Genomic DNA, 21,259 nt, shown 5'->3' on the forward strand with positions numbered 1-21,259 from the left:
TTAAAGTGATGAAAGGGAAAAACCTACAACCAAATTTACTCTACCCAGCAAGGATCTCATTCAGATTCGATGGAGAAATTAAAACCTTTACACACAAGAGAAAGCTAAGAGGATTCAGCACCAACAAACCAGCTTTACAACAAATGCTAAAGGAACTTCTCTAGGCAAGAAACACAAGAGAAGGAAAAGACCTACAATAACAAACCTAAAACAATTAAGAAAATGGTAATAGGAACATACATATCAATAATTACCTTAAATGTAAATGGATTAAATGCTCCAACCAAAAGACATAGACTGGCTGAATGGATACAAAAACAAGACCTGTATATATGCTGTCTACAAGAGACCCACTTCAGACCTAGGGACACATACACTGAAAGTGAGGGGATGGAAAAAGATATTCCATGCAAATGGAAATCAAAAGAAAGCTGGAGTAGCAATTCTCATATCAGACAAAATCGACTTTAAAACAAAGACTATTACATGAGACAAAGAAGGACACTACGTAACGATCAAGGGATCAATCCAAGAAGAAGATATAACAATTGTAAATATTTATGTACCCAACATAGGAGCACCTCAATACATAAGACAAATGCTAAGAGCCATAAAAGGGGAAATCGACAGTAACACAATCATAGTAGGGGACTTTAACACCCCACTTTCACCAATGGACAGATCTTCCAAAATGAAAATAAATAAGGAAACACAAGCTTTAAATGATATATTAAACAAGATGGACTTAATTGATATTTATAGGACATTCCACCCAAAAACAACAGAATACACTTTCTTCTCAAGTGCTCATGGGATATTCTCCAGGGTAGATCATATCTTGGGTCACAAATCAAGCCTTGGTAAATTTAAGAAAATTGAAATCATATCAAGTATCTTTTCTGACCACAACGCTATGAGACTAGATATCAATTACAGGAAAAAATCTGTAAAAAATACAAACACATGGAGGCTAAACAATTCATTACTAAATAACCAAGAGATCACTGAAGAAATTGAAGAGGAAATCAAAAAATACCTAGAAACAAATGACAATGAAAACATGACGACCCAAAACCTATGGGATGGAGCAAAAGCAGTTCTAAGAGGAAAGTTTATAGCAATACAATCCTACCTCAAGAAACAAGAAAAATCTCAAATAAACAACCTAACCTTACACCTAAAGCAATTAGAGAAAGAAGAACAAAAAAAACCCCAGAGTTAGCAGAAGGAAAGAAATCATAAGGATCAGATCAGAAATAAATGAAAAAGAAATGAAGGAAACAATAGCAAAGATCAATAAAACTAAAAGCTGGTTCTTTGAGAAGATAAACAAAATTGACAAACCATTAGCCAGACTCATCAAGGAAAAAAGGGAAAAGACTCAAATCAACAGAATTAGAAATGAAAAGGAGAAGTAACAACTGACACTGCAGAAATACAAAGGATCATGAGAGATTAATGCACGCAACTAATTATATGCCAATAAAATGGACAACCTGGAAGAAAGGGACAAATTCTTAGAAAAGCACAACCTTCCGAGACTGAACCAGGAAGAAATAGAAAATATAAACAGACCAATCACAAGCACTGAAATTGAAACTGTGATTAAAAATCTTCCAACAAACAAAAGCGCAGGACCAGATGGCTTCTCAGGCGAATTCTATCAAAGATTATAGAAGAGTTAACACCCGTCCTTCTCAAACTCTTCCAATATATAGCAGAGGGAGGAACACTCCCAAACTCATTCTACGAGGCCACCATCACCCTGATAGCAAAACCAGACAAAGATGTCACAAAAAAAGAAAACTACAGGCCAATATCACTGATAAACATAGATGCAAAAATCCTCTACAAAATACTAGCAAACAGAATCCAACAGCACATTAAAAGGATCATACACTACGATCAAGTGGGGTTTATCCCAGGAATGCAAGGATTCTTCAATATATGCAAATCAATCAATGTGATAAACCATATTAACAAACTGAAGGAGAAAAACCATATGACCATCTCAATAGATGCAGAGAAAGCTTTCGACAAAATTCAACACACATTTATGATAAAAACCCTCCAGAGAGTAGGCACAGAGGGGACTTACCTCAACATAATAAAGGCCATATATGACAAACCCACAGCCAACATCGGTCTCAATGGTGAAAAACTGAAACCATTTCCACTAAGATCAGGAACAAGACAACGTTGCCCACTCTCACCACTATTATTCAACATAGTTTTGGAAGTTTTAGCCACAGCAATCAGAGAAGACAAAGAAATGAAAGGAATACAAATTGGAAAGGAAGAAGTAAAACTGTCACTGTTTGCAGATGACATGATACTATACATAGAGAATCCTAAAGATGTTACCAGAAAACTACTAGAGCTAATCAAACGAATTTGGTAAAGTAGCAGGATACAAAATTAATGCACAGAAATCTCTTGCATTCCTATACACTAATGATGAAAAATCTGAAAGAGAAATTAAGGAAACACTCCCATTTACCACTGCAACAAAAAGAATAAAATACCTAGGAATAAACCTACCTAAGTAGACAAAAGACCTGTATGCAGAAAACTATAAGACACTCATGAAAGAAATTAAAGATGATACCAACAGATGGAGAGATATACCATGTTCTTGGATTGGAAGAGTCAACATTGTGAAAATGACTATACTACCCAAAGCAGTCTACAGATTCAATGCAATCCCTATCAAACTACCAATGGCATTTTTCACAGAACTAGAACAAAAAATTTCACAATTTGTATGGAAACACAAAAGACCCCGAACAGCCAAAGCAATCTTGAGAAAGAATATCGGAGCTGGAGGATTCAGGCTCCCTGACTTCAGACTATACTACACAGCTACAGTAATCAGGACAGTATGGTACTGGCACAAAAACAGAAATATAGATCAATGGAACAGGCTAGAAAGCCCAGAGATAAACCCACGCACATATGGTCACCTTATCTCTGATAAAGGAGGCAAGAATATACAATGGAGAAAAGACAGCCTCTTCAATAAGTGGTTCTGGGAAAACTGGACAGCTACATGTAAAAAGAATGAAATTAGAACACTCCCTAACACCATACACAAAAATAAACTCAAAATGGATTAAAGACCTAAATGTAAGGCCAGACACTATAAAACTCTTAGAGGAAAACATAGGCAGAACACTCTATGACGTACATCACAGCAAGATCCTTTTTGACCCACCTTCTACAGAAATGGAAATATAAACAAATGGGACCTGATGAAACTTAAAAGCTTTTGCACAGGAAAGGAAACCATAAACAAGAAGAAAAGACAACCCTCTGAATGGGAGAAAATATTTGCAAATGGAGCAATTGACAAAGGATTAATCCCCAAAATTTACAAGCAGCCCATGCAGCTCAATATCAAAAAAACAAACAACCCAATCCAAAAATGGGCAGAAGACCTAAATCGACATTTCTCCAGAGAAGATATACAGATTGCCAACAAACACATGAAAGGATGCTCAACATCACTAATCATGAGAGAAATGCAAATCAAAACTACAATTAAGTTTCAGCTCACACCGGTCAGAATGCCCATCATCAAAAAATCTACAAATGATAAATGCTGGAGAGGGTGTGGAGAAAAAGTAACCCTTTTGCACTGTTGGTTGGAATGTAAATTGATCCAGCCACTATGGAGAACAGTATGGAGGTTCCTTAAAAAGCTACAAATAGAACTACCATACGACCCAGCAATCCCACTACTGGGCATATACCCTGAGAAAACCATAATTCAAAAAGAGTCATGTACCACAATGTTCATTGCAGCTCTATTTACAATAGCCAGGACATGGAAGCAACCTAAATGTCCATCGACAGATGAATGGATAAAGAGGATGTGGCCCATATATACAATGGAATATTACTCAGCCATAAAAAGGAATGAAACTGAGTTATTTGTAGTGAGGTGGATGGACCTAGAGACTGTCATACAGAGTGAAGTAAGTCAGAAAAAGTAAAACAAATACCGTATGCTAACACATATATGTGGAATCTAAAAAAAAAAAAAAGGTTCTGAAGAACCTAGGGGGCAGGACAGGGATAAAGACACAGACGTAGAGAATGGACTGAGGACATGGAGGGGGGAAGGGCAAAGTGAGAGAGTGGCATGGACATATATACACCACCAAAGGTAAAATAGATAGCTAGTGGGAAGCAGCCACATAGCACAGGGAGATCAGCTCAGTGCTTTGTGTCCACCTAGAGGGGTGGGATAGGGAGGGTGGGAGGGAGGGGATATGGGGATATATGTATACGTATAGCTGATTCACTTTGTTGTGCAGCAGAAACTAGCAAACCATTGTGAAGCAATTATACTCCAATAAAGATGTTACAAAAAAAACAAACCTTGTAAAGTTTTTAAAGTTTTAGCAAAATATACCGCAACTCAAAGTGGAAAAATAATAATAATAAAATAAAAATAAAAACAGTGGAGTTTGTTAATTGCAACAACTGGTAGAAATGGTAGAACAAGTGTGGATGTACAGAGGGAAGATACAGTTTTTATAGGTGTCATTCATAAGTTAATTATTAAATAAAGTGTAAAATTCCATCATCTTCGTAACGTAGGTCATGACAGCCTTATGTAAGCGTACTAGTGCTGCTGAATATAAAAAATACTTTTCAATATTACCGTTTTACTCAGAGGATATCAAATATATTTGAAAAGAAAAATTTCCAGTTGCTTACTCTAATCTATAAACTTTTTTATATCTAACAATTATTGACACTTCTGATCAATTTGATAAGAATGAATAGGTCAAATTATAATATATGTGTAAACTTCTTAATCAAATTTCTACTTTCAAATGTATTTTTTAATTTGCAAAATTATACAATAATCATTACTATTTTCTATAACTTGTTTACCTCCTTTGGATAAAAATATCCTGTAAATTAAACTCTCCATTAATTTGAGATAATGTATGCAGAAGACTGGTATAATCTTTCTTTCATTGGATCAAAGGGACTGCCTATAAACACTTTAATAACTATATTTATGTTTCAAAAGTGACATGTCTCCTCCAAAGCTTAAATGAATTTCAAACATCTAAATAAATAGTACTTGATGAGAGATTTATGTACTGTTTTTATAAATAGATTAGATTATAAAAAATTAGAAAATACCTGACTTATTGAGAGTAACTCCAGTCGTATACAGAAAATTATCCACTTTCAAAAACTGTTGTAGGACTGTAAGGTAGCCTGTAACGTTGCTAATGTGATGGCTGTTGGGTAGTCTAATTAAGGCTTTTGAAAACTGAACACTTGGTTGAGATTTAGCATCTGGAAAAAGGAAACCTCATTAGCAAACAGACAAAACAAATGCATATTAAGCAGAGCACTATTAGTCAGGACATTTTACTCTAAGTGAACCAGTTATTTCTAAAACATTACTGACACCTCCTAATTATTATTTTATATTCAGATCTGAATAAATAAGAAATGCCCCTTTCTTTAGATCATACAAGGCACCTTTAGCCTAGAGAGTGCTTGATTCGCCTGCCCAGAATTTCTTCACCCTTCGAGTTTCACTCTAGGGAACCACACATTGACCCATGTGGTTCACTTGGGGCTTCATTTCTGTAACAAGAGTAGAGGTAATGGTGTATGCCAGAATGGGCTGAAACCGATCAAAAGCATCTCATTATCCTGTTGGCCACAATGATTTGTTGAACTATGGGACTTGTGACAACCACAGTTAATGAGATGCAATGTGAGTTTTGCTTGGACTTCTAGGGGAAAAGACCTGCTATTCCCCACTAGATTTTATGTGAGCAGATATATGTCTGGGAGTTGCAAAAGCCATTTTGTGACCAAAAATGAAAGCTCATTTGAAAATGAGACAATATTTAAGGACTGGAGAGTTGAGAAATGGAAAGAGTAAAACTAGTTCTCAATTATTTCAACTGAAGCCCTGATCAAGCCGTGTCTAAAGTTGGTCCCATTCCTACACTTATCAATCATTTGAGCAATAAATAAGTGCTTCCTTTGGGCTTAAGCTAGTTTTGGGTTGGGTTTTCAGCAACTTGCAACAGAAAGTATCTTTGATGATAAGCCATATACTTAAGTGGGTAGGTTTCTGCATCAGGCAATTAAACATGCATTAAAAGTTTTTCAAATGCCAGACATTCAATTTATAAATATTATCTCATGTAAATAACTTTGAATTGACTATCCTCTAATTTATGGAGAACCCAGGGACAATATTGATTTTTTTCTGTAATCAGCAGATCTTTAACAATTCAAGGGTCAACTCATATCATTAAAACTAAAAATTATCAGAAACAATCAGTTAAATTCCTAGGATGAAAAAAGTATCTGTTTTTAAAGAGTTACATGACAATAAAAAATAAACTATACACTGACTGAGAATTATCTTACATTGTTTTATTTATCATTTATGTATGAAGCTAGAAAAATGGTACCTGGAAAATAAACAGTTAAGGGATATAAAGAAAAACAACACATCTATATTATCCTTGTTAAATTGCTTTGAGGGTACAATGTAATACCTTTTGATCCCTTACAGGTACTATCTACAACTTACTTACTCTTTTAAAATGTGTGGCTTAATTATGATGAAAATCCAAACTTCTTTACAACTGAAAACATGTACACTAAAGAAAATGTCTAACTGAACTTCTCTAAGGTTTTACACATTCCTGGTTTCCAATTTTTCCTGCTCCTTTTACTACAAATATATTTACACACAGGCCTAACACATTTTTCACTATACAAAATGAACAACTTCCTGATAAAATCTTAGAAGGAAAAATATAAACGTTTTTTGGAAGTTAAGAAGTGAGGATGTGTACTTTCTAAGGAAAGATTTAACATCATCAGAAACATCCATCCTTTCTCGGTTGGCCTCACCAATAGGTCAACTCTTAGGGAAATGAGGCAGTAAAAGGAATTCCAGAGGGCTCACAGTGTTCTCACAGAGATGGGCACGTGGCATGGGCAGTGCCACCCAGACAGACGAGAGCTCACCACTGCTTGGTACAGTGGCAAAGGAGTGGTACATGAATATGCTCATGCCGATCCTTTTCATACAACCCAGCAGAAATTAACAATTTGTAATGGGGTTTGAAGAATCCAGTAAGGAGTAGGATGTGTCAAGAGAAAACCAAAACAAACAAATGAAGCAGGACTTTGGAGAACCTGGTTTCACTAAGGCCCCAGCAGCATAAAATGTGGCCTCTCTCTGCAAACATGTAGTTTCTATTTACTTTCCACCCTTCATACGCAGCGCTACATCCACCCAACCTGCCATGCACCGGCAAACTCAGTGCAAGAGTAAGAGATTCTACTGCCTTGCTCAGTAAATTACTCTAAGATTAATCAAGCCCTAGTTAATTTTTTCCAAATGATAGCGTTAGGCTTTCTTTTTTTTAATACATTAGGACTAAATAAGATAGCTTCTGAAGATGAAGAGAACTTCAAAAACAGTTCTTTTTACCTTGACTCTTGTATTGGACTTTGAGGTTTTCTGCCTTTACCAGTCATTCTTATTATGCTTTAGTTCTCAACATTAATTTCCCAAAAGAAACAAAAAAGCCAACTATTGTCACTTATAGAGGTTTTACATAATATGCAGTAAGAGTCACAAAATGCTGGGACTAGTTAAGGGGGTGAGGAGGTGAGGTAAGGATAAAACTATCATCTTCGTGGTTGGTAAAGCAGAGCTGGAGGACACAGCTTGAATCAGACCCCAAATCACGCTTCCTGTATTCTTGCCCTTGGGATATGTGAGTGGGGCAAATCATGCCTGCCAAGCAGATACTTAACTCCCCAGCCTCAGACCCTTTCCACACAGGCAGCAAGATTAATGTCAGAGGCAGGAATGAAGGTGACCTGCAAACTAGAGAGCCCCCCAAACGTCTGAGTCCTTTTCCCAATTCCACCAACCACTAAAGCCCAGTGAGAGATGTGATTTGGAAAGCAGTTCAGGGACTCTTTCCAGTATTTCTGCAAGTCAGATGTTCTACTGGGGGTGGCTAAAATGGTAAAAGAGAGAATGATTCCCACTACACACACAAAAAAAAAATGCTATAGTTTGGTAGTGAAATAAGAATCAGTTCAGATCAACTTATAGTCAGTACTAATCATCCCTGATCAATTTAGATTTTTCCCACCTTATAATCAACACTGATCCACTGGTGAAGAAGCACAGTTATACAATATAGTCACAATATAGTCTATTTACTTACTAGCTAAGTAAGAAGTGGTGTACTTACCAGCTAATTTTCCAGTAATTAAAACAGTGTCTTCAAATAGCCATATATTTGCTTGGCTTTGCGGGAACAGTGAAAGTGTAACTGATGAATATACTGTGAAATATAGCATAATTAGGATATTTTATTAGACATGGGGGGAAAACTGGCACAAATATAGTTCTGCTCCAGCAGGTCCTAAAAATGTGGGGAAAAAGAAATTCTGTGATGGGAAAAGCAATTCAAAACAAAGGAAGAATGCATGTAAAATATGACGGAGGAAAAAAAGGAACATAGTAAAGTGAGACGATTCGGCATCACTATTTTACTAATTTTTTAAAATTTTATACGGTAGTTTGTACCAAGGTGACTAATGATGTTCTCTAACTAACCCCAGATATATTTGGTCAAGTTAAATGCCTAAACAACCCTCTGCTATTTTCTCTATATACTCGTTACTTATTTCCTTCTTATATTGAATAATTTTTAAACCGTTTTTCCTGGCCCCATGATTCAAGGTTCTCTCAGGTGGGGAGTACATCACTCTTCTTTTTTAACTTCCCATACAAAGGTGCAGTGCTCTTCTTCACAGTGTGGTTCGCCAAACAGACTGTGCTTTGCCAAAGGAAGAAACAGTTTAACACGTAAAATGATCCAGAGGCAACATTTAGTAGTAGGGAGGATGAAGCTGGACCCGCCTACAAGAGTAGGCACCTGAAATGCCTGGTGCGATGAGTAAGTGCAGATCCCCTGAAAGATAACTAAATTCTTTCAAGATCAGGAACAAGAGGCAGGGACAAAAGACCATCGTTTTATAAGCAAGACCAAATCAAACAACCTGACCAATCCTGCAAAAGAAAAATAAGTTCTGAGGCATCACCTAAAGTACAAGTTCTCACTGATCTCTCTCCTCCATGCAATGCAAGTAAATATCAACAGAAATGATACAATATCCCTAAATCACTTAAGAAAGGATAAAACACACTTGCATGAGAATACTTTTAAAATCTGGAGATATTTCAAAGAGCTGTAAAGGAAATACGGAAAAGACAGGATAAAATATTAAAAGTATACAATGATGTATGGGTGGATGTAAAATAATATACTTTTTTCTTAAGTAGGAATAGAGGACTACCAAATGAAAGTAATTTTAATTCAGACTACACTAACATTTAGATGGACTGTTAGACTTATTAGATTGGAGAGAAGGTGGTTAGGGTAGTAGCTTGGACCCCGAGATGACTGTATCCCATATTTGGATACTTTCTTAGTCCCAGGTAGGTTAAAAAGGGCTACCCTGACAGCTTTTTCTATTAAACCTGAGGAGAATCTTTCAGAAAGTCACTTAAACTTGGATTCAGATTTCCTCTGACTTTAAAAAATGTTTCTGATTATAAACGGGATATATATATCCACTCTGGAAAAGTTGAGAAATACAGAAAAGGAAAGAAGAAAATGATGGTCATCACAATACCACCACAGAGACAACCACTATTAGTATTTCAGTATAGCTCTTCCTGGATTTTCCCTGTGATTGTTTTTTTAAAAAGAGGGAGTATGATATTGTATACAGAATATTTTCACCCTTTTTCACTGAAAATAATATTGTAAGCATTTCTGTCCCTCAATAGAAACTTTCATAACATTTTCAAGGTCACATATTTCTTAAAGTATCAAGATTCACTTAACCACTACACTGTACAATACTGTATATTTAGATTGCTTCCATTTTCACTATTACAAAATAATATTTGACTCAACATCTTTGTGCACAGATATCTGTCCACTTTATTTGTATGTTTGTTTTTAGGATAGATTCCCAGCAGCCAATGATGATGAAGATTTCAAAGACACTGACACACACATTTCAAAGTTGTTATCCAGATAACACTGCTGACTTCTCCCACCAGCAGTGTTTGAGGATGGCCATCTTGCCCAGCTTGTCAATACTGAGTATGTTCACTTTTTAAAAATGTTTCTAAAGTGAAAAAATCTAAGAAATGTGTATTTTGGGGGCGTACTTAGATTATTAGGAAGGTAAAATATTTTATCATATTTACTAATCATTTGTATTTCCTGTTTTGAAAACTAAGTCATGATTTTATCCACTTACCTTATTTAGGCAGGGCCTTGGTTTTTTTTACTGATGTGTATGAATTCTTAACACATTAAGGATATCATTCCTTATTATTTCATATATTTTTTACTACTTTTTAAAATTATGGGGAAATCTACCTTTTATGACATCTTTCATTGTTTTTCAGTTTACAAAGACCATCCTAAAAAAATAAGATAGTTTATTAAATTTAATGTAATTTAATTTTCCATATTTTAACTTTTTGAGCAATATATTTTGGAATATGGATTCAAATTAATTTACTCCAAATAGTTAACCAAAGTATCCCAATATTACTTATTGAATATTCAGCTTTTTTCTCAATGATTTATGATTCCTATCATAGACTATATTTTTTATGCCTACTAGTATCTGATTTGTACCACATTACAAATCATAGTACAATATCACTTAATTCTGTAGCAATATATTTTAGTTATCTGGAATGGCAAATTGCCTCTAGTAAATCATCTTTTAAAACAAGACTTCAGGTATTTTGACACATCTGTTCTTTAAGGGTTATTTTGCCAAGTGTTTTGTTAATGCACTAAATCTATAAATTAATCTGGGAAGAATTCAAATCTTTACAATATTCAAGCTAAGAAAAAATATTTTTCCAGTTTCTGGTGTTTTAGTTGATTTGGTGTTTGTTTTTTTTTTAGGTCTATCAGTAACATTTGGTAGTTTTATTTTCCCTCCCCACAGTTACTTCACTTTTTTTTTGTAGGTTTCCCTGCATATTTTGTTTGTTCTTGTTGTTCTGAGAGGGATTTCTTTTCATTATTTTTCCTAACTGGTTATTACTTCTGGTATATAAGAACATGTATTGATTTGTAGCAATACTAATTTATAGTTTTCCAGGGATATGATCATAACCAGAAAAAATGGTTTTGATTCTTCCTTCCTAATAGCTATCCCCTTTTTTTATCTGTTAATATCTTTTTGCTCTGATAATAACTTCTACTACAATGTAAAATAATATAGACATCTGTGTTTAGTTTCTTATTTTAGTAGGCTCACCTCTAATATTTTACAGTTAAGTATGATTTTGAGATACCTAAGGATATCTTTGTGGTCCTAGTTTTTAAAGAGTGTGTTCTTGGTTAGGCATGAATGGTGAACTTATAAAATGCATTTCAGGCAACATTTCAGGCAATTGCTGATATTATCACATATTAGTTCTAATTTGTTCTACTAATATGATACATAAAATTAATGAAGTTTGACATCCTTATAGTCCTGCAAAGAAGAAAAATCCTACTTGGTCTTGACAGTATGCTATATTTAAATAATGGTGAAATTCTTTTCTGTATTGTTTAGGAATTTTGCATTTAGAGTTATAAGTATGACTGGTCAATAGGGAGGTGTGTGTATATGAGAGAGAGTATGCACACATGAGGGCATTTAATTTTGTATTACCTTTGTTAGGTCTCAGAATCAAGGTTGTACTGATTTGGTAAAATGATCTGGGGCACTTTTCCTTATAGCCTTTGAAATTATTTTTACCCAGAACATTTTACCCATGGTTATTAATCTACCTCATCTAAAATCAATATACCATTTATATTATCACAAAATTGTTTGTTTTATTGGATTTTTAAGATTATTGCCAAATTTTTTGATAATTTTTATGATTTTTAAAGCTTTTATGTATTTTTATCTTTTATTTCCCTCATTTTTGTTTAAATTAGCTAGATGTGTATATAATTTACTCCAAAGAACTGACATTTTGTCAATTATTTCTTTATATTTTTCTAATATATGCCAATCTACTTCAATCTTTTTAATTCCTTTTTCCCATTTTAGTTGGTTTCTTCTTTCATTATTTTTCTCACTTTTGTTGAATGAATAGTTGTACTTAATTTCTGTCTTTAAAAAAAATTAAAGCATTTGATACCATGAATTCACCTCAAATACATCCCTATCTGGATTTTCCAGTCATTTTATTACAATTTTATTCACATGAGTCTTATTAAATTATCTAATTCATTTTTCATTTTCTTTCTCATTCTAAATTTAAATAGTTCAAGAATTCAAATGTTTCCAATATGAAACTAAATAAAATATCTAAAACCTAACAACAGGAACCACCACAATAAAAAATAAAATTTTTAGAAAGATTGATTACCTAATGTATCATCCTTCCAGTCAATCAGACTTGTATTCTGGTACCTTGTATGGCCAATTTTCCCAGTATTCAATTAGTTATAATAACTCCTACCAATTTTTTTCCAGCTTTATTGAGATATAATTGACATCTAACATCAGGTAAGTTTAAGGTGTACAATGTGATGATTTGATATATGTTTATATTGTGAAATGATTGCCACAATAATTAATAATTCTTTCTCCAGTATGCCTCTTGTACTCTCACCTCTCCTTTCCATTTCCTTTCTTACATCAGGCTACTGTCCACCAGCACAACCACAGCTTCATAGCCAGGCTCCCTGAATCCATTTTAGCCCTGCTGTTGCCCTGTTCTTTATACACTGTAAATTCAGTTTCTAAACAACTTACTTTCATGTGCTCAAGGATCTACGAGAACTGCTTTATTATTTGCCACGTAAATCTAAACTGTTCATCTTATCTTTTGAGAATGTCCTTTAATTATCTGGCCCCTTACTTTACTTTGGCCCATCCTGCTTCTAACTACTTCCTTGGGCATGCCACACCCCTCTCCCCCACCTGCAGACAAGCTTTGTACCAGAGCAGAGCTGTTGCTCGGGATTCCTTCAAGCTTCTGTAGAAGGAAAAAGACCTTCATGTTTTCTTCAAACTGGCACGCCTTTCTAACCTCCTTATATTAGCTTCACATAGTCTAATTTTCGGTTTACCAGAACAAGAGAAAAAAATCATTTACATTTAGTGAAGGCAAAACATTGTTTAACTGCTTACTTGGCATTCTTCCACTCTTCCAAGGCAGAGGTGTCAACACATAGCCATCTTTGTAAGCAATAATGGTTAGGCTGAGTCCTAACTTGTAGGGTACTCTTATCAACACCGCTCCATTGTTTCTAGTTACTGTGGAATTTGTCTTCGTGTAGTTTACAAACACTTCTACAACTGCTTGACTCAGGTACTGACGACTGATGATGTCATTCACCTGGACTTTCAGCATAAATACAGACACTGGAAGAGAAAAAGAAAATCGCGGCACGTTATATCCTAGAAGGCATATGTCACTACACTTTAAAATATCATTTAAGACACCTGAACCAACAGTACAAAACTGTTGAAAAATTTAGGAAATACATACACATGCATGGATAGAAAGAGGTGTCAAACATTCCAACAAATTCATTATTCTTCCTAAAACTGAATAAATTTGAATTTATTATTAATACGGCGCAGTATTATCACTCCATTTTCTCTGCCAATTAGAAGAAGAAGAAGGGAGAACACTGAATAATGGAAAGAGTTTCTGGCTTCAGGAAAATAATTTTTACTTTACGTTACTAATTTCTAATATTATCAAGTTATATAGATTTAATACTAATTTAAAATACAGTCAAAGGTCTTAGAATAAAATGCCATCTCACCAAACCCATTAGTGCATGGCTAGCTCCTTTATTTTGTTCTGTTGTCTGGAAAGCAGGGGATGTGTTTTAGTTCCAAATTACAAAATATCAAAACAAAATCTCAGATGGACCTAGAGAATATTATGCTTAGTGAAATAAGTCAGAAAGGCAAATACTATGATGTCACTTATATGTGGAATCTAAAAAATAACACGAATGTATATGCAAAACAAACACATTCACAGACATAGAAAATAAACTTAAGGTAACCAAAAGGGAGAGGGAAGGGGGAGGGACAAATTAGGGGTATAGGATTAACAGATACAAACTACTATCTATAAAATAGATAAGCAACAAGACGATATTGTATAGCATAAGGAATTATAGCCGTTACTTTGTAATAACCTATAATGGAACATAATCTGCAAAAATACTGAATCACTATGCTGTATACCTGAAACTAATATTGTAGATCAACTATACTTAAGTTAAAAAAAAAAAAAAAAACTTTTTCTAAAATATAAAAAAAATTATCCATTAAATATATAGACACAACATGTGAAAATAATAAAGTCAAGAAAATAAGAATTAAAGCTCTTTCTACTTAAACCTCCAGCCTTACAGATCTTGACAATGTGTTCATGCATTTACCAATGATAATGTCTGGCTACAAAAGAACTTTTACGATCATGGAAATGCCTTTGCAAAGCCTGTATCGTAACACCTTTCCTAAGATGCCTTATCTTCTACCATAAATGGGCTCTGCAGCCAGTCAAGGTCCATCTCTGCCATTCCCTAGACATGTGACTCTGGGTGAGTTACTCACCTCTCGGTCCATTTGCTCATCTGTAAAATCAGGAGATAGCAACTATTTTGAGCTAATAAAATAAAATAATGCAAATAATGTGCTCAGTACGGTGTTTGGTTGTCAAATCTAATGTTAGTATCGTTATTTATAACAAAAATTATTATTGCACAACTGGAGACCACTTCATGAACATGAGTACATCAATAAGAAACATCTCATAAGGATTAATTATGCTGTTATGCATCTGTGTAAACAAACCCATTTTTTTAAAAGAATTTTTAGCAAGAACATCACGTCAGGTAAAAAATCCTAGTCAACAATGATTGAGTTGCAATATTGCTACAAAACTGTTGTCACACCTTATCTATTTTTTGTTAAGATAAGCTAGACTTTAAATTGCTTTTGACCATAACAAAGACATTTTAAATACAAATAGAACCACTGTAACTGCCCAGTCCTAGGAAAGGTACCATTCAGCAAGTTATAAAACAGTCTTGATCCTTTTAAGAATCTAAAAATGAGGTTAAATGTTATCCAAACACAATTCTTTATATATTCAGACACAAACATATTTTTCCATATATTTCCTCACACATGATAATAATTAAATCTAATAAGAACTAAAATGTGTTGGCAGTTAATGAACCAGGCATCGTGTTAATTTTTAAGTGCATCATTCCATTTTCTCTTCAAAACACCCCCATTAGATAGATACGATTGTCTTCATTTCATATATTGGTAACTGCAGGTTAGCACGGTTTGTAAGTCGGCCATGGAGGAAACCAGACACAAACTTGCCACAGTCTCTCCTCAAAGCTTGTGCCCTTACTGCACTACAATTGCCTGATTATACCCTTAAAAGCTACTCTAGTCCCACTTTAGAGCATGGAAATGGGAAGAACTGGGGGAAAAAATGACTCCTGTAGAGTCATACCTTAAAATGAGGTTCCACTAGTATATCTGAAAAATGGTTAATTTCCAAAACGACTTTGTTTATATTCAAATGTAAATATGGAGAATAGATTACAAGGCAAAATATAGATAACTGATGTTCATCCACACCTCTACTTTCTCGGCATTTTTAATAATAAAAAGCCTTTGTGGGAGGTTAAATTATTTGTGAGCAGTCATTACTATCATTACTTTTAACAGAAAAATTCAGGAGCATCTGGTACTAAAAGGTCAACTAAGCCTTGGGCCGTAACTCCAAGCTTTCCTCAAATTATTTAACTACCTCCCCATCATATCATAAATTCATCTCATTACTATGTTTTCACACTAAAATAAATCATGTTGCTAACAATTTAAAAGCAAAATATGAAAAAGGGCTAGGGATAAATACATGTTCCTGTTGCCAAGCCTTGTGTGTATATTATCACAAAAATCTCAATATACCTTTGTAAAATATATCAAGTCCATTTTACTGATGAAGAAGTGAGATTTCAGACATTCAGGCATCTATGCAAACTGCCTCAAATCTCACAGTCATTAAGAAGCTGTGTCAATACAGCAGAAACTAACACAATATTGTAAAGCAATTATACTCCAATAAAGATGTTAAAAGAAAAAAATAAAAAGAAGCTGTGTCAGCCTTCAAGTGTCCCCCCCCCCGCCATGAATGACTCCAAAGCCATCTTTACATCATGTTATGGTGAGTCCTGAGGTCACATTACTCAAGTTAATTCAAGGAATGTATGATTGCAATCATCACTGAGAACTTAAATTCTTATACAACATCAACTAAAAAGAAAAAAAGTAATCATACATACATGCTGATGCCAAACCATGGCTTCAAATTCAAATGGGAAATACAACTCTTAGGCAAAAAAGTAAAAGGTTGCCATATGTAAATAGGGCATGATGGGCTTCTAAACCAATGTCCTTGAATAGATCCACCTAGTACAAAAAACTAGTTATGTGTAGAGGACAAGTAGCTGCTGCTCAATTCAAAATAATTCCCCCAGTCACCTGCCCCTAATCCCCTACACAAAATTTGTTGAGCCACTGGCATAAAGCATCTAACTAACGCAGGCCAGACAGTCTGTCAGGCCCTCAAAATGTGAATAAAGATACACAGAGGCTAACAGTTGCTGGAGCTGAATCATCTGAGAGATTCTATGAACTCCTACCCTCTGTGATTTCCAGTGTTTTCATGTCCCTCTCCTTCCAGAAGCTGGGTTGTACTGTCCCTCCTGCTGATCTGTGAGCTGTATCAAAATCCCTCCCCCGAATCTTGTAGCCAGAGTTGGGTTTTGTTGCTTGCTTCCAAAGCAAGTACCTTAAATGACATGGGATACAACTGTAAATATATGATATTTTATTTAATAGGCTACCCTATCTTTTATAAGAGAAGGCAAAGGAGGGAAGGCTAATGTACCAAAAATATGAGAAACCACATAAGAGGGAGACTGCACATAACTAGAAGATAAGAGAATTAACATTCCCTATTAAAATTTGGTAATGGGTCTTATTCAAATCAAATGTACCTACAATGGTTCCTTCAACAGCATTTTCAGGAATGGGACCCAACAGGGAATTTTTATTAATTTGTTTGCTCCAAAGATTTCAGAAGTTCTCAGAGCCTTTGGATTTATAGACAAAGTCCAATGTGTAGTAAGATCTTAAGCTAAATTCATTTAAAAAAAAACTCTGCATATTCCATATGTTTCATCTTTGTAAAAGTACAGTTGCCAAAATAAGACACCCTAAAACCTCCTGGCATTCTGAAGCTGGGTTTGATTCATAAAATGTTTTCTAATCCAGAATGGATGATTTTTTTCCACATGTGCTAATAATGTTAATGTAATAAATTTGATGAGAAAATGAGTATCAAATTCAGAAAAAACAATTTGCAAAGGTCAAATCTTGGCTATCAAACTCACAGCCTGTCTGTGGAGATCCCCTATATCTGTACCTTAGATTGCCTAACAGACTTAAGACATACTGTGGGCCTGACCAGCACTGTCCTCTCTAGCTCAAATGGGAAAAACTAGTTATTTGTATAATACACACACCTGCACACACACCCTGCTCCCTCAGGCCCAGTGCCAGAAACTTTACACATGTTGTCCAATTTCATCCTAATACAAATCTGCAAGACCTCCTCCGTTTAAGGCAAGGAAATCGAGGCTAAAGTTGAGCAGCTAATAAATTACAGGCAGGATTAACAGGTTCATTTTACTCCAAGTTCCATGTGTTTTACTCCACATTCTTTCTCATTGAAAAGCCTTAGGAATTTGGTTTCCACCATATTCACTAGCTCACTTATTTCCTCCCAACCAATGCAGAGAAGGAAGTGCTCATTTGCTGATTCTCTGAGCTGCTCATCCCCTCTCTCAGCCTGGTTTTTCTGGCCCCGACATAAGCAGCAGCAAAAATAGCATTAAAAAAAACAAAATCTTGGCTGAAAGCCTGGTTATGGCAATTAAAGAGGCACAAACAACTCTTTTTCCTTCAAATAAAAAGTTATAAAGAATTACCTGCCATTGACTTAAACAGGATGCCTCTGACTTCTGTGATGTCAAGTTTGACCAGGCAAACAGCACTGGCAGCCAGAAGTAATATATATCCATAATAATCCCCCTCACTAGCTCTCTTCTCCAACAAAAATACTCTGGCATTTAGACTGGGCAGATTGTGTGATTAAATATATGGTTTTCAACCAGAGGTGCTTTTGTCTCCATAATCTACCTACTCTTCTCCATTGTATTTTTTCAGCTTTCCACGTCCGTATTATTTTCTCTGTCATATAATTATAATCATTATGTCTTGCCCACATAATTTTCTTTTCAGTATGTCACCATTGGTTTAAAAATGGTTCAATATCAAATGATTTCAACTGCACCCTAAGAAAACATATAATCTAAATGTTGAGAGAAACAAGGAAAAATAAAATACACACCCATGAGCAAGGTCTGAGGTGGCTGGCAAAGATTTAACTATTTAGCACATGATTAGAAGCATTAAGTAATGAGAATCACTAAAATTCAAAAGACTACTAAATAGGTATAAAGAAATGTTCTTGAAAAAGCATATTAGAATCAACACTGTATTATGGTTTTGCTACAGGATATAGATAGGTAAATCAAAGTCCAGAATAGCTATTTATTTGATGACATCTGGAGTGGGGTGGGCTGAGAAATTACAACCCCACTTCTTTTCAAGAGACTCTGACATCATCTTATTATGTTGTTACTATTATGTAGGTTACAACTATACCCATGGAGAAACTTTTTCAGATTTCTCCAGTACAAAAACTAGCCTACTTCTTTTCAATTATGTTTCAAGCATCTACAATAATTTAATATACAACTTTTTTCCTCTCTAGGAATATAGTGCTAAAAATATACTAGGTAGGGGCTTCCCTGGTGGCGCAGTGGTTGAGAGTCTGCCTGCCAGTGCAGGGGACACGGGTTCAAGCCCTGGTCTGGGAAGATCCCACATGCCGCAGAGCAACTAAGCCCGTGAGCCACAATTACTGAGCCTGCGCATCTGGGGCCTGTGCTCCTCAATGAGAGGTCGCGATAGTGAGAGGCCGGCGCACCGCGGTGAAGACTGGCCCCCACTTGCCGCAACTAGAGAAAGCCCTCGCACAGAAACGAAGACCCAACACAGCCATAAATAAAAAATAAACAAACAAAGAAAACCCCATTCTTTAAAAAAAAAATAATATATATATATACTAGGTAGATAAAGTTTCTATAAACAGATCACAGATAAAATTTAATAAAATATTTTAACAATGAAAATTTTAAAACTTTGAGGTTTATTTATTCTAAATGAGAGCTATAAAAAAATAAAGAACACAAAAATATAGTGAAATTAAATAATTGGTTGGGAACAATTAGAAATGTTTACCTACGTTGATTCAGTCAACAAATATTTATTGACTGCCTGACTTTGGCCAGATCTGCACTAGCTAGGTAATGGGGCTGCAAACATTAATAGGATACATTCTTGCCTTGAGGAAGATTCTAAGGAAACATGAAAAAAAAGTACTGCAGAATTATCTGATATTACTATAGCGGAAGTTTTAAAAAGTCAATATTGAAACAAAGAACAACTTTCTGTAGTACCTAATACAATCTTCTACGAAATTATGTAGAAATTCAGAATCAACATGTGTAACTATTCCTATAAGTGTCAGTCTCAAAGAGAGATGCCTGCACTCCCATGTTCACTGCAGCATTATTCCCAATAGCCAAGATATGGAAACAACCTAAACGTCCATCAGCAGATGAACGGATAAAGAAAACTGGTATATACATGCGATGAGATATTATTCAGCCTTTTAAAAAAAAGGAAATCCTGCCACTTGCAACAACATGGATGGAGCTGGAGGACATTATGCTAAGTGGAATAAGCCAGACACAGGAAGAAGATAATGTATGATCTCACTTATATGTGGAAACTAAATAGTCAGACTCATAGAAGCAGAGATTAGAATGGTAATTGCCAGGGGCTGAGAGGAGGGGGAAATGGGGAGGTGATAGTCAAAGGGTGTGAAGTTTCAGTTATGCAAGATAAATAATACTAGAGATTTAGTATACAGCACAGTGCCTATTGCTAACAATACTGTACTATATATTTAACATTTCCTGAGAGGATTGATCTTACTTTAAGTGTTCTTACCACAAAATAATAATAATAATAGGAGCGGAAAGAAACTTTGGGAGGTGATGGATATGTCTGTGGTTTTGATGGTAGTGATGTTTTCACAGGTGTATAGTTATCCCCAAACTCATTAATTTACATACATTAAATATCTACAGCCTTTACATGTCAATCATGCCTCAATAAAATGGTTTTTAAAAAATGTGGATCTCATATCTATTTTGGAATCAGTTCACATTATCATTTTTTGAACAGGGAAACTGTTGACATTTTGAGCTCAGATCTCCAAAGGGCCTGCCCATTCATTCTCTCCTGTTTTCCATGATCTGACTTTCTGGTCCATTCCAGTGGAGACTTTATGGTGAGAACCCAAAAGATGTTATGACTCAAATCAAACTTTACTGGGGGCGTTCAGAGGCCTAGAGTTTGTTCTCCACCCACCATTTTCATACAAAATATTCAGTCAGAGAAATCTTGGTATAGAGCTAGCTATACAGATATCTTAGGATGTAAATAGAAAACATCTGGTTCCACATTTAAATGTCAAGGTATTTAAAGCCTTTAGTAGAGACATCATCATGGTTTCACTAAAGAGAGTTTCAATTAATTCCCAGGTCTTTAGCCTAGCATTCAAAAGCTGACATCTGGCCACCACCTTCCATTCCAGCCTTATTTCCCACTAACCACTCTTTTATGGGTATTAGCAAACTACAGCCTGCAGGCCAACTCTGACCTGCAGCCTGTTTTTGTAAATAAAGTTTTATTGGAACACTGCCAAGATACTCATTTATGGATTACCTATGGCTGCTTTTGCTTCAACAGCACAGGCCATATGGTCTACGAAGAAATTATTTGCTCTCTGGCACTTTACAGAAAAAGTTTGCAGAACTCTGCTCTATATCATCACATGAATGGGTCACTAGTCACTAACCAAGACCAACCCACTCTCCTG

General features: G+C 35.2%; 1 protein-coding gene across 1 annotated transcript in view; it reads right to left on the reverse strand.

Annotated features, from left to right (window-relative positions):
- Window positions 1-21,259, reverse strand: part of FAM171B (family with sequence similarity 171 member B) — a 58,060-nt gene that overhangs the window by 14,977 nt on the left and 21,824 nt on the right. Inside the window, exons 2-4 of the mRNA XM_068544815.1 lie at window positions 13,264-13,497; window positions 8,277-8,369; window positions 5,164-5,322 (exon numbers count right to left, since the gene is read on the reverse strand). Of these exons, the coding sequence (XP_068400916.1) occupies window positions 5,164-5,322; window positions 8,277-8,369; window positions 13,264-13,497 (486 nt within the window). The remainder of the gene's footprint in view (window positions 1-5,163; window positions 5,323-8,276; window positions 8,370-13,263; window positions 13,498-21,259) is intronic.

This window comes from Eschrichtius robustus, chromosome 5, assembly GCF_028021215.1.
Source record: "Eschrichtius robustus isolate mEscRob2 chromosome 5, mEscRob2.pri, whole genome shotgun sequence".
Lineage (NCBI taxonomy): Eukaryota > Metazoa > Chordata > Mammalia > Artiodactyla > Eschrichtiidae > Eschrichtius > Eschrichtius robustus.